Raw genomic sequence first — 14,814 nt, 5'->3', positions numbered from 1 at the left:
ACTCCACCCCTCATCTGACTCTGCCTCTCCCTCTGACTCCGCCCCTCCCTCTGACTCCACCCCTCCGTCTGACTCCACCCCTCATCTGACTCTGCCTCTCCCTCTGACTCCGCCCCTCCGTCTGACTCCACCCCTCCCTCTGACTCTGCCCCTCCTCTGACTCCACCCCTCCCTCTGACTCTGCCCCTCCTCTGACTCCACCCCTCCCTCTGACTCTGCCCCTCCTCTGACTCTAGGCCGCGCTGGAGCTGAAGCTGGGCGAGGACGTGCGCGGCTTCTGCAGCGAGGTCTGCCTGGAGGCTTTCTGCCGGGACGCGGTGGGAGTCTGCGACGTCTGCAGCTCGGCCTGCCGCCAAACGCCGCTGACGCTGAGGCTGGAGGACGGCGCTAAAACCATCTGCGGCGCCGAATGTCTGTCGGAGTTTAAAGAGGTGCAGAAACATCACATCGAAAAGATTTGGATCTGATGGGTCCAGCACTGAGACGTTTCACAGTCAGTTGCTGTATTTTTATATTTTAAAGTTTGTTCCGGTCCAAATACTCAGAGGTGAAAGGTAACTAATACTCTCACTACTCTAACTGAGTAGAGTTTCTGTGCATCTGTCATTTTGAGTTGGCTTTAATGCTTAGTCAGATTTTAAATCCCGTCCCTCACCGACGGACCGATGGACAGGACGAACACAGAGCTGTCCCTGGAGAGACAGAGACACTCAGACGGGACGGAGGGACGTTAAAACCCGACAAACACCTGGAGCCCCTCGTCTCATCTGACGCACCGTCCCGCATTTAGCCCCCCCCGTTCCGTGTCCCGCATCACCCTGTGCGGGACAGCCAAAAGTCCCGCATTTGGCCCTCACGCCACACTTTGGATTTCTCACACATGCGGCCTTTTTGTCACTTTAACGCTATATTTAACGAGTTTTCAGATCCCTCTAGCATTTTTTTAAAGCGACAAATCTAGAGACTTTGGCAGCTAAATGTGAGAAAACACTCACTCTGCAGCGTGCCGTAAGCCCCGCCCACTTCCCCGAGCACTGACAGCTGTCAATCGCCCAGCAGAGAACAGAGAGCTAAAGATGGAGGCAGGAAAGAAAGCTTTTCAAAGTGGTTGAAAGACAGCAGGAAGTTGTGTCTGAGCATCAAGAGGATGTTCAGGTTAGCTAATAAATAACAAGTTCCAGCTGTTTTCTGATCAGTATTTACAATCTAACAGCTGAGAGGATGGAGAGAAAGATCCAAACTGGAGAGCAACTATGATATGTGTTTAATTCAATTTAATTGATCAGAATTCAGGAAAATCCTGTTGAATCTCTGATGTTTGTGTGGATTTCTGGGAGTGATGTTTTAATGACATGATCAGCTGATGAACAGATAAACTTTTTATATACAACTGTAAATATTTGTGCCGACAGACTTAAACACAGATAATGTTAATGTATGGTTGGGGGGGGTCGTCACGCTATGTTGTCCCACATTGACATTCCCAAATGTTGGCAAGTATGCTCTGAAGGAGGAAATGGAAAGCAACTTTTCACAGCTTGTTTATGTGTGTCTGTTAGCAAAATATCTCCTGAACCTCCAGACGATTTGTTATGAAGCTCAGAGTCGCTGACGATCTGAAAAAAAACACTAAAATGGCTCCGACTCAGCTAAAGTTTGATGTGGTAGTAGCTGAGAGTCGTTCATGAGCGTGAGATCTCTCATCATAAGATAGATGATGTCAGTCGGCGGCGGGCGATATGCATTTCAACAAAAGACTTCGACTTTCTGCAGTTTTTACTGTTTCTCACAGAAACAGACTCTGCAGAACGTGGAGGGAAGTTTAAAAACAATATTTGTGCCTTTTCTGCTGAAAGTTAAGGTTTTATATTTTAGTTTTAGAGACTCAAAAAGGTCCCAGCAGGACCCTAAACGCACCGCAGCGGTCCAATCAGAACCCAGAACCCTGATTTAAAGATCCATGGGACTCGCTGCAAAGGTTCAGCAAATAATTGTGCTTTTAGTTGTTGAATTAATTTATTTACAGACTGTTTGACCATAAAAAACAAAGTGAAAGTTCTGTTGAGTAAATTAAAAGATGTAACCATAAAACTCCACGTTTTAAACCAGAGTACCAGAACCACGAGCCGAGGCCTTTCTTTGGGTTTGTTGCTGGTTTCTGTGATGTTTCCACCTTTTCTGTGTCGGATTTTAATGCTCAGTTATAATCTTCTGCTTTAATAAAGGTTTAACTGACTAACTGACCCGATTCGTTAAAGTTTTTGTTGAACTTCATCCATCTGGTTAAAAAAAAGCAACTTTTACTCATTTTTATTGAGTTATTTTAAGTTATCCTTCCACCTCTGTATGAACTCCATCACACCTGACCGAGGAGAAAATTAAAAAAGGATCATTTAGAGACGACTAACTGATCTGATTATCTGCAGATAAATATAAATTAATTATTTAATATTCAGTAAAAACAGCTGAAAGTAGAAAAAGATGCAAAACTGACGTCTGACTCAGCAGAGCTTCACAGATTTAACTAACTTTATGGTTTTGACAGGTTTATTTAATTGATTTTTAAATAATTTTATAGAAGCTTCACAGTTGAGCATGTTTTGGATCTGTGCAGGCGGCCATTTTTGAATCTGTGCAATGCATTCTGGGTCAGAAATATGATTGAGTTTATATCTGAGAAGATAAAAACCTTTTAAAGTAATGCTGCTGATCTGAACCTTTAATCCTCATATTTAACTCTATATTCTGTATTTATGTATAACTAATATCAGTTCGTCTCCTGTTTCAGAAGCTTTTATTTTGTGGTTTGTAAAGCATTTCCTGTCCTTCCTGCAGGACGAGTCGTCCCACGAGTGCAGCTTGTGCCGCTTCTCGCTGCCCGTGTCCAAGATGGTGGTCCACGACGTCAGCGAGAACTTCCTGAAGCTCTTCTGCTCGTCTTCCTGCGTGACGTCCTTCAAGGTGCAGCTCGAAGTTCTGAGCGAGTCTCAAAGTTCTGGAGCAGGTTGGTCAAAGAGGCTTTCCTCCTCGCTTCCAGTCCTTCCCGGTCCTTTAAAGAACGACTGAAACTACCGGAGATGATGGTTGTGATGGAAGGTCTGCCTGAAGCGTCAGATTAGAGTCTTAAAGTGAAACAGAACCGTTTCTTTACGCTCATTATCTGATCTTCTGATTTGTCTCTTCAGAGCAGAGAAACTCCGGTTCTCAGCGGAAATCAGCTGTGAGTAACTTTTCTCTGAAGCTAAAGTAGAATATTTCATCTTCTTGTTTTAGGAGATACTCTTTGTGTTCACGTATTAATTAATGCTGATGTTGGCGTTTTTTAGATGCAAGGATTTCTGCATATTTAGTTTTTTTATTCAAATGACTTTAACTTTTCTAAAAACTGATTTACTTTTCCCCATAGAAACACATGAAGCTCTGTAATTCAGGAAAAATGTTGCTGTTTTTAACATTATTCAGCAAAGTTGCTCTGTTTTTATCTTCTTATGCTATTTTTAGCTAGCATTTAGCTGTTTTTAACTTTCAGCTAGCATTTAGCTGCTTTTACTTTTAGCTAGCCTTTTGCTACATTTAGCTTTGAGCCACTGTTTTGCTACTATTAGCTAGCATTTTGTTACTTTCAGCCTTTAGCTTGAATTTGGCTAGTTTTAGCTTTTAGCTCGCATTTTTTTCAGCTTTTAGCCGTTGCTTTAAGTCTTTTAGCTTCAACAAGCCCAACGTTGTCAGGTTTCATCATATTTTAGTGAATTTAAGTCCAGATTTGTATTTTTTGTGTAATTCTCTCACAGGAAGGCGGAAGGAAGGAGTCAAACTTCGCTATCAGGGATCACGATTACTTACCGGCTGTAGAGATGGCCGACTTGGCGAGGCTCATCATTCAGACCGACAGCGCTAAGTGCTGCGGCTGCTTTAAGAAGGTCCTGACAGGACGGACAGTTTATCAGCTAAAGAGAGCAAAGCAGGTTTTCTGCTCCGAGGTTTGTGTCAGCAAAAAGCATCCTCACGTCAAGTTTGACACCAGGAAGTGCTACAACTGCTGTCAGTAAGTCCAGCACCTTTTTTTATTTCTTTGTAAATGTAGACAAACTGCAGCAGAGGCGCTGTTTGGTTGGCAGCACAGTTTGAGGCGCACATCTCCCTTTGTGTGGGTTTAGAGAAATAAATGTGCAAAATTCTTAGTTGTTCCCACTAAAGCCACACAATCCTCTGAACTGGAGAAGCTTTACTGACGTTTCACTGAAGCACAGACAGGAACAGACTTCTCCGTCCTCGTCCTGCTTGTCTCCTCAGGCTGATAACTTATCCTCAGAAGGTGATCCTGGCTCCGGCCGATGATTCAGGAAGCATGAAGGAGCTCTGCAGCGAAACGTGTCTCACTTCCATCAAGTCCAAGAGGCCTTACTGTCAGTGCCATCTCTGCGCCAAATACTGTCCTGTGAGGAAATAAGAGGATTTCTCTCTGTTTTTATTTTATCTGTTGCTCTGCTGTGTGTAGCTTGTTGAGCTGATTATGATTATTGTGTAATTAGTGACCCATAATACTGAGAATATCATGACACAGCGATCCTGTGATAACCAGAAAAACAGCTGTTTCTGCAGAAACACACCCTGAAGCTAAAAGGACCAAAACATTAGCTCCATGTAGAGCAGCTAAAACTAACAGAAGGTTTGTTAAAATGCTAAAGGCTGGCCTAAAGCTAACAAAGTAACAGAACGGGAGCAAAAATTAGACCAAAACTGAGCCAGTTTGCTGTTTTTCTGGGGGTAAAATACTTATAAATAAAGCTAAATGTTTAAAATTCATAAATGACAAAAAAAAACCAAAAGTCACAGCACTCAACCCCTGAATGAGCTGAATGTTTTCAGATGATTAAAAATCATCAAAACTCTGCAGCGATGAGCGAGACGAGTTGGTTTTTACAAGCAGCTTTCTGGTTTTCTTCATCTAAAGTCTTCAGTAGCAACACTGGGAGCAGAAAACTGTTTAAATTCTTTGTTTTAGTTGTTAAAATGCTGATTTTAGCACCTGCTGATAGATTTTGCTTCATCTGTAGTTTTTCTCGCTGTAATGTTGGTTAAAGATGTCGACCTGTGGCTTTAAAATCAATGTTTCAGAATGTTGAAGATCTGGTCAAAATGCTTTAGGATGGAATAAAAACGTCTGTTTTTGTGTTTTCTCCTTCAGTGTAAGTTCTCGGTGACCGTGGACGGCGAGGTCCACAGGTTCTGCAGCAACGCCTGCGTCACCAACTTCAACAAGGAAAACAAGTCCTCCTGGTTCATCTGTGAAGTCTGCGGCGCGCTCTGCTCCCAGAGGAGACTCGTCCTGAAGGCGGGGGACGACAGTAAGACGGTCTGCGGGAGCCAATGTTTGCTCAAGTTCAAGGAGGTGCAGAAACAGAACTCTGTTACCGTTAAAGGAAAGAGACGCTGTGTTCATCAGGCTTTTTTATTCCGCAGACAGTGGAGACGCGTCAGCTGTGCCCGACGTGCCACACCCCCCATCAGCTGTCGGACATGTTGGAGAATCCAAACGACCGAGGCGTGCTGGACTTCTTCTGCAGCCACAGATGCATGAAGGTGTACGAAGCCCAGAGCTTCCCTGTGTCAGGTACGTCCGAGCTGTGAGGGTTCGAAGAGTCCAGCTGAGGTTTGGGTCCTGAGCGGCAGACCGGGTCCTCGCCTGCAGTAATGAGGCTGTTGCTCCGGGTCTGGTGTGGAGCTGTCAGGTGACCAGCTCCAGCTGTCGTTACCTGTGTGAGGAAATTCAGTTTTCTGTCCGATGTCTTCACAGAGAAGACGAGTCCTTCAGCTGCGGAGGACGAGGTCAAAGAAAAGAAGCCGCTGCTGCTGAGTTTACTTCCTGTGAGTTTATGAAGCCGCTGCATCAACAGGAAACACAAAACTGCTAAATCTTTCATTTTATACAACGGAGGGTTTATAACTTCTACAGAAAATTAGTCTTAGACTTGTTGAAGTTGATCCTGATCCTGATTTCTGTTTTTATTTCTCCTTTAAGATAAAAGAGGAGCCCACGGAGGAGGAGTTCGCTCCGGACCGCTCCGAGTCCGTTTCCTCCGTGGACGTGAAGGGGGAACCAAAGGTCGGCCGCTTCACGACTCAGTTTTATTTATTTATGACACAAACTGTCAGAAAACAGTGATGATGGGATGATTTATTCCTCTGCATACCGGCTTTTAGCAACTATTCTGTTATTTTTAGCTTTTTTTAGCCTTTTGGTCCTTTTAGCTGCTATAATTGAAACAGAAATGGTTCCATAGATACATTTGTTCAGGATAACAGAAGGAGAGACAATATTCTGCAGATGCTTTACTTTGAAACTCCCTGTGGTTCACTGTGTTCCTGCTCTTATTTTGACAGGAGGAACTGAAGATCGATTCTGTTTTCTCCCTGACGGAGGACTCCAAGCCCGCCTCCCCGTCCCTGGCCCACATGGACCTGCCGGCGTCCTGCTCCACCTGTCAGAAGGTTCTGGAGGACGGGGAGACGGTCTACCAGAGGAAGGCCCACACGGATCTGTTCTGCTCCACTTCCTGCCTGCTGAGGTTCTACCAGAGGAAACCCGTGAAGAAGACGTGCCACTTCTGTCTGCGGTGAGTCTGCAGAGCTTCTGCTCGTCACGTCTTCGAGGGTTGGACTTTTTAATGTAAGGAGTTCTCTATGAAACCTCCTTCAGTGAGACCTTTGAACGGTTCTTGTTCTGTCAGGGAGATGAAGAACTCTCAGGACATCGTCCAGGCCGAGGCGGACACCACGGGGACAAAGGACTTCTGCAGCCAGACCTGTCTGTCCTCCTTCAAATACAAGAGGATCGTGTCCACGAAGCTTCCCTTGGTTCCTGCCGCCTCCCACTCCCAGTGCAGCGTCTGCAGCAGATACTGCATCGTAAGGAGCGCCCCACCAGCTCCACGCCGTCCTCCGGGTGCACGGGACGTAAGACGTCAGCATCTGTTTGTGCTTTCTCCTCCTGCAGAGCAAACACGAGGTCATTCTGCAGGATGTGGTCCAGATGATCTGCAGCGACCCGTGTTTCCACCGTTTCTGCACCATCAACAACCTGTTCATGTGTGAGGACTGCGGCGCCCGCTGCAACACGCCGCTGCGGCTGAAGACGGAGGACGGCGACACACCGCTGTGCAGCGCAGACTGCCTGAGCCGCTTCAAGCAGGTAAACGTCAGAGTGGGAAACATGTCCTGTGACATCACAGAGGGAACGCTGAGAGAAACGGAGCCGGTAACGGTAGAAGAAGCAGAACACGAGCTGTAACTTTGTTCTTTTTTTAATCGTTGGACAGAAAATGGAGTCGGCGCAGCCGTGCACGATGTGCCGAAGCTCCAAACTCACGGCAGACATGGTGGAAAACAGAAACCAGGAAGACGTCGTGGAGCTTTTCTGCTCCAACAGCTGCGTGATGGCGTCCAAGATCCAGGCCATCTGTGCGTCAGGTACACAGGTGTTCAGTCTGTTACTGGAAGCTGCTGCGAGTTCTGTGCAAAAGTCCTGATCCAGCCCTCAGTCTGGAGAAGTGTTGATCCAGAGAAGATTCCAGGAAAGTCTGGATCAGGACTGTTTGATCTCATTATTATTCTGCTGAATGTGCTCCTCCTCCTCCTCTTCCTCAGGCGCCTCGTTGGACTGTGATAACTGCAGGAAGACCACGGCGCCAGTTTGTCACCTCGCCATGTCCGACGCCTCCATCAGAAACTTCTGCTCCCTGACCTGCGCCATGGCGTTCAAGGTAGCTAAAGAAATAACAGTTTCTGCTAAAACACAGAAGCCTGAGCGCTGAAATCAGCTGAATGAGCCGAACGTTTTGATGCACAAACAGCTAAAAGAGCACAAAGTTTGCAGAAATGTATGAAAACTCTGCAGCGTTTTGACATTAAAGTCTGATACGGTTTGGACCCTGGAAAGCTTTGACCTTTGACCTTTAAACGGCTCATAATCCTCAGCTGCTCTCGTTGAGCCGAGCCGAAGATGTTAAACTTTGTTTTTCCTTTCCTGCGCTGCAGGAGACCCAGAAGGACCTGACCTCCAACACCGACAACCCCGGAGCTCAAACCCAGACCCAGAAGGATTCTGACAAACCACCAGGAGAGCTGCTGTGTGCTCAGTGTCTTCAGATGATAAAAACTAGACCCAGAGTCATCCAGAACCAGGTTGGATGTTCATCTGCAGAGCCGAGCCCATCCAGAACCGGTTTTCTGGTTAACGGTTTGTGTTTCTCTGAACAGAATCAGCTGATTTCCGTTTGCAGCTCGGACTGTTCTCATGCCTTTCAAAGGATCAACAACATCACGGCTTCCTGCGAACTCTGTAAGAACCAGAAGACGATAAACGAGGTGAAGAGGATCGACAACAAGGACTGTTTCTTCTGCAGCGACGGTGAGATCCCTCAGAAAGTCTCTGATTGTGTCTCTGAGTTTATCTTTACCGGTCCGTCTCCTGCCAGGCTGCTTCCAGCTCTTCCTCCATCATCTGAAGAGGATGTGGGGGAAACTCTGCTCCTCCTGTTCCTTCTGCCTCTCGCTCTCGAAGACTTCGGTGGCGTTTCAGGATGAAGAGTTCTGCTCCGAGTCCTGCAGCTCTAAACACAGCCTGCTGCTTGGTCATGTGAGTGAAGCTGGCAGGAAGGGACAAACGTTTGGCAAAGACAATAATTTACAATAAAATAAGAGCTTAGATTGCTGTGTGACGACAATGAAGATGATGAATCACTGATTTAACGTTGTTTTCTTGAAGCTGCTGAAATGTGACGCGTGCGGTCGCAGAGGAAGGCTGTCGGAGAGTCTTCCTCTGTCGGGAGGCGTCAAACGTTTCTGTGACCTGAAATGTCTCCTTGGCTTCTGCAGGAGGAAGTACGAGCTGCCTGACTCGGGTACGTGGTGACACGGAGTATAGAGCAGATGTAGAAACCTGCGATGTTTCCGTGGTTTTGCTCCGTCTTGATTTGTATAAAAAGCTCTTGGATCCTTCAGGCTCAGCCGACTCCTTCCTGTTTCCTCCTTCAGCTTCTTCGCCTCTGAAATCTGCAGGAAGCATCGAGTCCTCACCGATAATCACAGACGTCGTCTCGCTGTCCAGCTTTCTGAATCACCTGAACGCCTCGAGAAGCTCCCCGCAGCTCGGTACAAACAAACAAACATCTGTTATTCCACCTCACATTTTCAGACCGTATGTAAATCTGGCTTCACTGAAGTTGTTAAAAAAGGTGAAAGTGTTGAAGAATAATCCTGATCCAACTTTCAGGTGTAAACATAAAACCTGAATCTGGATTTAAAGCAGATTAACGACACATTATTTGACTCCGCAGGACTTTTTACTGACATTCAAACTAAAGTCGTCGGACATGTAAGTTCACAAAGATCACCTCTCGTATTAAAGTGCTTCACTTTTCAAAGTCTTCTAATCACCAACCTGCGTCTTTGTTTGTTGTCTTGTTGGTTCTTCAGGCCGGCGTTCAGACGGACCCCAAAGAGCTGAAGAATAAATCGATGCTCTGCGTTCCTCTCGTCCACAACAAAGGAGTCTCCTGTTCGGTTCAGACTGTAGAAACCGCAGCACAGACAGGTAAAACTACAGCAGGTCTGAGGTGGGATGAATTATTAACCTGCAGTTAGTTTGATTTCTTCCAGCTCCTGTCAGAAACAAACAGGAGTGGATTGAAGCAGATGCTGCTGAGTTTTAGGCAAACATTCATTATTTTAGGACCTTAAAGGCAGATAGATGTGGGCAACCAAATCATCTGCGAAGCCGAGTTCAAACCGTGCACATGAAAATGAGCCGTGATTTTAAAAAACAGCTGCAGCTCAGAGAGAAACTAAATAAATTGTCTTTAAATATTCCTGCACGCAGTTCTTCTTCTGACTGTTTTTGTGTTTCTGGTTGAAGTGGTTTTTAAGGAGAAAGTCCGTGAGAAGCTCATCCCTGTTCCGGTTCCCGTGTTCGTTCCCGTCCCCATGAACATGTACAGCCAGTTCACGCCAGCGCCCGTGGCTCTGCCCTTACCGGTACGGAGCGAACGGAGATGATCTGCTGGAAACTGAAGCTGCAGAAACAGAAAAGTGTTTGTGTTTTTCTGCAGCTGCCGGTCCCCGTGTTCCTGTCAGAGAAGCAGAGCAGCTCCGAGAAAACATCACGAGAGTCTGTCGAGGAAAACGTAAACTCTAATCCTGAGAAGGAATCAGAAGGAGGTGATGGAAGAGAGAAGAACAGCAGGAAGGAGGACGAAGAGGAAACCCAGCAGACGCTGTCCCTCATTGGTCAGAAATCCTTTTCTTACACCTGCAGTCCTGCTCCTCTTTTATAAAAACTGATTGTCTTTAATTTGTTTGATTTTCAGAAAACATCAGCAGCTACAGAGACGAGTTTGAAACCGATTTAAACAAGCAGAAAAACTTTGCCTCCGACTCGATTCTCAAGTTATTTTATGAAGCACCTCCTAAAATCCCTCTGAACGTTCCTGAGGATCATCTCCCTCCTCCTCCTCCTCCGGTGATGCAGGAGCATGTGAGTTCATCGAACCCGTCTCCTCCTCCTCCTGAGGAAGGAGACCACAGCCAGACTAAGCTGACAAACAGAGAGAAGCTGCAGCGTTTCACTGAAGAAGACAAACAGGAGACGTCAAACAAAGGTCCTCCTCAGATGAAGAGGAGGAAACTGAGCGGTCACAGAGGAGCTGAGGCCTGGAGGAGATGGACCGAATGGAGAGAATCTCAAACCAACCTGGGACCGGTTTCCTGTAAGACTTCATTCTTTCCTCGTTAGTTTTTACTCCCAACATGTCGGCCAAGAAAACCTGCTGAAGATGAAGCTGAAACTGAGATTAGAGAGTTTAAACAAGAAGAACAGAAGCTAAACAAAAGGATGCAGCAAGCTAAAAGTAGCAAAATGCTAATAGCAGCTAAAAGCTCAAAGTAGCATCAGAAGACAAACATGGCACAAAACCTCTGCAGAATGTTTTTGAAGGATTGGCAGAGATCTCTGTGTATTTCTTTGGAGAATTTTATTTTAAAATAAGGTAAATATTTTGAAAAGTATAAAAGTTTTCTTAGCAGCCGAACGGTTTGATGTTTGAACAGCTGAAGAGCTGGAAGTCTGCAGAGACGGTTCGATTAAAAACAACAACAAACTGTACAGAAACATGCTGACTCAGCGTTCCCACAGTCAAACATGCTGACTCAGCGTTTTTATCTGCATCAGAAGACAAACAGAAGCTGAAGTTAGCCTTCGTAGCTGTTTTTCTGTAACGTGTAATTAGTTTTCCCTCCTGGTCTCTGGCAGCTCCGGCTGAGAAGGTAAAGGCGGACCTCCTGCTGTGTTCTTCGTCTGAGCTGAACGTGGGACTCTGTCTCTTCATCAGAGAGACGAGACATTCTGCTGACAGCGTCTTCTTCCTCTGCCTCTGCATCCAGAAGGTACCATCAGAACACGTATTGTCCAAAGAGCTGAGGAGCGGATCAAGACTTCTGCACACTACCACGTGCACGAGATAAAAGGTTCTGTTTGTGGGTTTCTGTGCATGTTTTACTTTGTGTTTCTGTAGTATTTGTTGGAGAACGGTCGTCTGGAGAACATCTTCAGTGACCTGAGCTACCAGAAGTTCTCCTCAGAGCTGACGGCCGTCCTGAGACACTTCAGACCTTCTGTCTCAGCTGGAGGTGAGACGACATCGTTGTTTGTTCAGTTTTTTGTTGTTTCTGCTCCTCGTTCGGCTCAGTTTTCAGCTCTGTCCTCTGCAGGAAACATCCACTCGTGCGTGGAGGAGGAGTTCCTGTGGGGGTGCAAGCAGCTGGGGGCGTCCTCCCCCATCGTCCTCCTCAACACGCTGCTCTTCTTCTGCTGCAAACACTTCGGCTTCACCACGGTGGAGCAGCACCGCCAGCTGTCCTTCCCGTGCTTCATGTGCTGCGCCAGAACCAACCGGGACGGCACCAAGACCACCTTCCTGCGCTTCTACCCCCCCACGTCCACGAGCCCGGAGGACCCGGGTACCGCAGGCGTTAAAAACGTCCTCCAGACACGTTCTTCAGACTCTGACAGCGTCCCGGCAAAGAAACGCAGGTTGAACGAGAACTTCCTGGAGATGAAGGAGAACAAGGAGAACCCTCTGAGGTGTCCGGTCAGACTCTACAAGTTCTACCTCTCCAAGTGGTGAGAACATCAGCTCTGAAAACAAACCAACTTTATTTCAGAATTAGACTTGATCATCAGTTTTATAAATGATCACAAAAAGTTTAAAAACATCGATGAAAAGTGGAGAAATGTGTTAAAGTGTTCCACGCAGCTAACGATGGTTTGGTTTTAACGTTTCCTGTTTTCCTCTGCAGCTCGGAGTCGGTGAGGCGCCGCGGCGAGCTCTTCTACCTTCAGCCGGCTCACCTCTGCGTTTCCAGCAGCCCTGTGTGGTTCTCAGTGACGCCGCTGGACGCCGCCGTCATCGAGGCGATGATAGTCCGAATCCTCGCCGTCCGAAAGCTGAGGGAGGAGAACTGAAGAACGGGTTGACTAGTTTTTAGTTTTATTTTTTAAATTTGTTTAATGTTTAAGCTTCACCATCAAGGAAGAATTAGCTTTGAATTAAAAAATAAATCTATAATAAACAGCTTCTCATGAGTGTAACTTTATGTTAAAACATTTTCAGATCAGCTGGTCTTTATTTTTCTGTAGTTTTATTACCTGGCTGCAGATTTCTTCCTGCTTTGTAAAATTAACATGACCATCTGCAGCTGAAGTTTCCTTTCACACAGCTACATGTTATTTTATATTAATACGTTTGAAAAGTTGTTTTTTTTATTATTTTCTTCACGCAGCACCCAATAAAAAAAACAAAACTCAGTTCAAGTTTTGTCTGAATGTTCTTTTTACATGATAATAGTTCAGCTTTTCACTCAGATTTTATCAAAATTTGAAGAATGATTTTTTTTTTTTACATTAAAACTATAAAAACACAAACAGGACTCAATTCTCTTTCATCCAACTAAAACTGAGTCCAGGTTCTGTTAAAGAACTTTATCTGAAACTCTTTTCTCTGCTGTCGCCACATTTAATCATGACAACACATAACTTTAAATTATTCTGTATTTTTAAATCCAAACACTAAATTACAAATATAAAAAACTGAAATTTAAACAACTTCTGTTTTTAAGACAAATTTTCCTGCATCTGCTCTGTAAAGAGATTCAGTTGTGTTTGAGATATTTTATATCATTAGGATTTATTGGGACAAACTTTAATTCAAATAACTACAAAAATAAAAATCTTAAACTACATTGAAGTTTATTCTGTGGGGGTTAGGGTTAATCAATAGCCATATGCTGTCTGATGCAGATGTTTATTAATGTTCAACACTCTACAGGTTGGTGTCTTTAACCACTGGAGGAACAAATCAGAGCTGGGCTGGGGGCGGGGCAAATGACCGGGCCCTTTACACCCAAATAATAAAGCTCATGATAAAATCATTTTACAACACACACATGCTTTCAACAGCGGGGCTTACAAGCTTCAGCACCACGGAGAGCGACTGTGTCATTCTGAAGTCCATCAAACGGACATGAAGTACAACAAACCAAGAGAACAACAAAAACGTTAGGCTACATGGTCACTAATGATAAAACAACACAAATTCAGAGCAGTTCAGCACCACGGACAGCGATCGGCTCATTGACCCCCACTTTATCTGTTTCAGCTCAGAGCCTGTATCAGCAGCTCTCACTGCTATACCGCAGAGAGTCAGGATGTGGGGTTATTGTTGTTTTTCATGTTTCAGTTTGGGTTTATTTCTTTTAGTTTTTCATTTAGTTGTCTTTATGTTTAGTCTTATCTTTGTTCAGTCTTTGCTCCTTGTGTCTTTGTGTCCTGTCATCACTCACTTGTCCTCAGTTATCATTTGTTTACATGCCACACCCATCTCCACCTGCTCCAAGTTAGTAATCACTCACCTGTGCCCACTTCCCCTAATTACCCTCTGCCTTTAAAACCTGGTCATCTCCTCCATTTACTCACTGGTCTGTTGTCGTTTTCTCTCGATGTCTGCCTCTGATGTTGCTACGTTTTTGGATTTAGTTTTGTTTCTGTTCTTTTATTTTAAAATAAATTATTTTACTTCCTGGAATCCACGATGAGTCTGTGCATTGGGTTCACTGCAATCTCCATCCAACCTGACAAATATGGCCATAAGAAGAATCATCTATACTTCTGCATGTAGCCAGTGTGATATATGACAGAAATTATTCTTAGAGAGTTCAGATTAATGAGATTAACTACAAACTCTGAGAACTGATAACAAGATGTCTGCTGATTCTTTTTATATATTAAATTAAATTTATGAAAGCATATTTAGAATTACTCAAGCTCAAGCAAAGATTAGATTTATGTGGATACCTGCTCATAAGGATATAGAGGGGAATGAAATAGCAGATCATTTAGCTAAGATGTCTTTAAAACAGGAACAAATAATGGAAATAGCATATTGTAAATCTGAAATTAAGTCTATTAATAAGAACAAAGTTAAATCTGAATGGCAGCAATTGTGGGAGGAGGGAACTAAAGGTCGACATTTATTTCATATACAAAATAAAGTAGGGTATGGAAATGAGGAGTAGGTTGATGTAAAACTTTTACTACTTTCTTTTTTTTAAATAAATCAATATAAATTCAATTCAACATTCTCACTTTATANTACTTAGCTCTCAAGCAGAAAATAACAATAGCTTATTTACCACCCGTGTTTCACATCTCTAAAAAACTTACAACTAAATCAATTAAACACACACACTACAAGTACCATT

General features: G+C 44.6%; 1 protein-coding gene across 6 annotated transcripts in view; it reads left to right on the top strand.

The window, feature by feature from the left end:
- Positions 1-12,862, top strand: part of LOC108247922 — a 26,949-nt gene extending 14,087 nt beyond the window's left edge. For all 6 annotated transcript variants that reach the window (XM_037975758.1, XM_037975755.1, XM_037975760.1 and 3 more), the window contains 28 exons: positions 237-431; positions 2,836-3,004; positions 3,186-3,220; positions 3,792-4,045; positions 4,294-4,438; positions 5,189-5,392; positions 5,464-5,614; positions 5,798-5,868; positions 6,023-6,106; positions 6,385-6,617; positions 6,732-6,909; positions 6,998-7,192; positions 7,320-7,470; positions 7,648-7,763; positions 8,038-8,184; positions 8,260-8,410; positions 8,478-8,638; positions 8,768-8,903; positions 9,037-9,153; positions 9,339-9,376; positions 9,478-9,595; positions 9,917-10,035; positions 10,110-10,287; positions 10,368-10,766; positions 11,309-11,442; positions 11,571-11,685; positions 11,767-12,178; positions 12,355-12,862. In XM_037975758.1, coding sequence (XP_037831686.1) covers positions 237-431; positions 2,836-3,004; positions 3,186-3,220; positions 3,792-4,045; positions 4,294-4,438; positions 5,189-5,392; positions 5,464-5,614; positions 5,798-5,868; positions 6,023-6,106; positions 6,385-6,617; positions 6,732-6,909; positions 6,998-7,192; positions 7,320-7,470; positions 7,648-7,763; positions 8,038-8,184; positions 8,260-8,410; positions 8,478-8,638; positions 8,768-8,903; positions 9,037-9,153; positions 9,339-9,376; positions 9,478-9,595; positions 9,917-10,035; positions 10,110-10,287; positions 10,368-10,766; positions 11,309-11,442; positions 11,571-11,685; positions 11,767-12,178; positions 12,355-12,520 — 4,572 coding nt within the window. In that variant the 3' untranslated portion in view covers positions 12,521-12,862. The remainder of the gene's footprint in view (positions 1-236; positions 432-2,835; positions 3,005-3,185; positions 3,221-3,791; positions 4,046-4,293; positions 4,439-5,188; positions 5,393-5,463; positions 5,615-5,797; positions 5,869-6,022; positions 6,107-6,384; positions 6,618-6,731; positions 6,910-6,997; positions 7,193-7,319; positions 7,471-7,647; positions 7,764-8,037; positions 8,185-8,259; positions 8,411-8,477; positions 8,639-8,767; positions 8,904-9,036; positions 9,154-9,338; positions 9,377-9,477; positions 9,596-9,916; positions 10,036-10,109; positions 10,288-10,367; positions 10,767-11,308; positions 11,443-11,570; positions 11,686-11,766; positions 12,179-12,354) is intronic.
- Positions 12,863-14,814: the final 1,952 nt, after the last annotated feature.

This window comes from Kryptolebias marmoratus, linkage group LG5 (assembly GCF_001649575.2).
Source record: "Kryptolebias marmoratus isolate JLee-2015 linkage group LG5, ASM164957v2, whole genome shotgun sequence".
Taxonomy (NCBI): domain Eukaryota; kingdom Metazoa; phylum Chordata; class Actinopteri; order Cyprinodontiformes; family Rivulidae; genus Kryptolebias; species Kryptolebias marmoratus.
The sequence above is the reverse complement of the archived record's forward strand: the minus strand, read 5'-3'. Positions and strand labels throughout refer to the sequence as shown.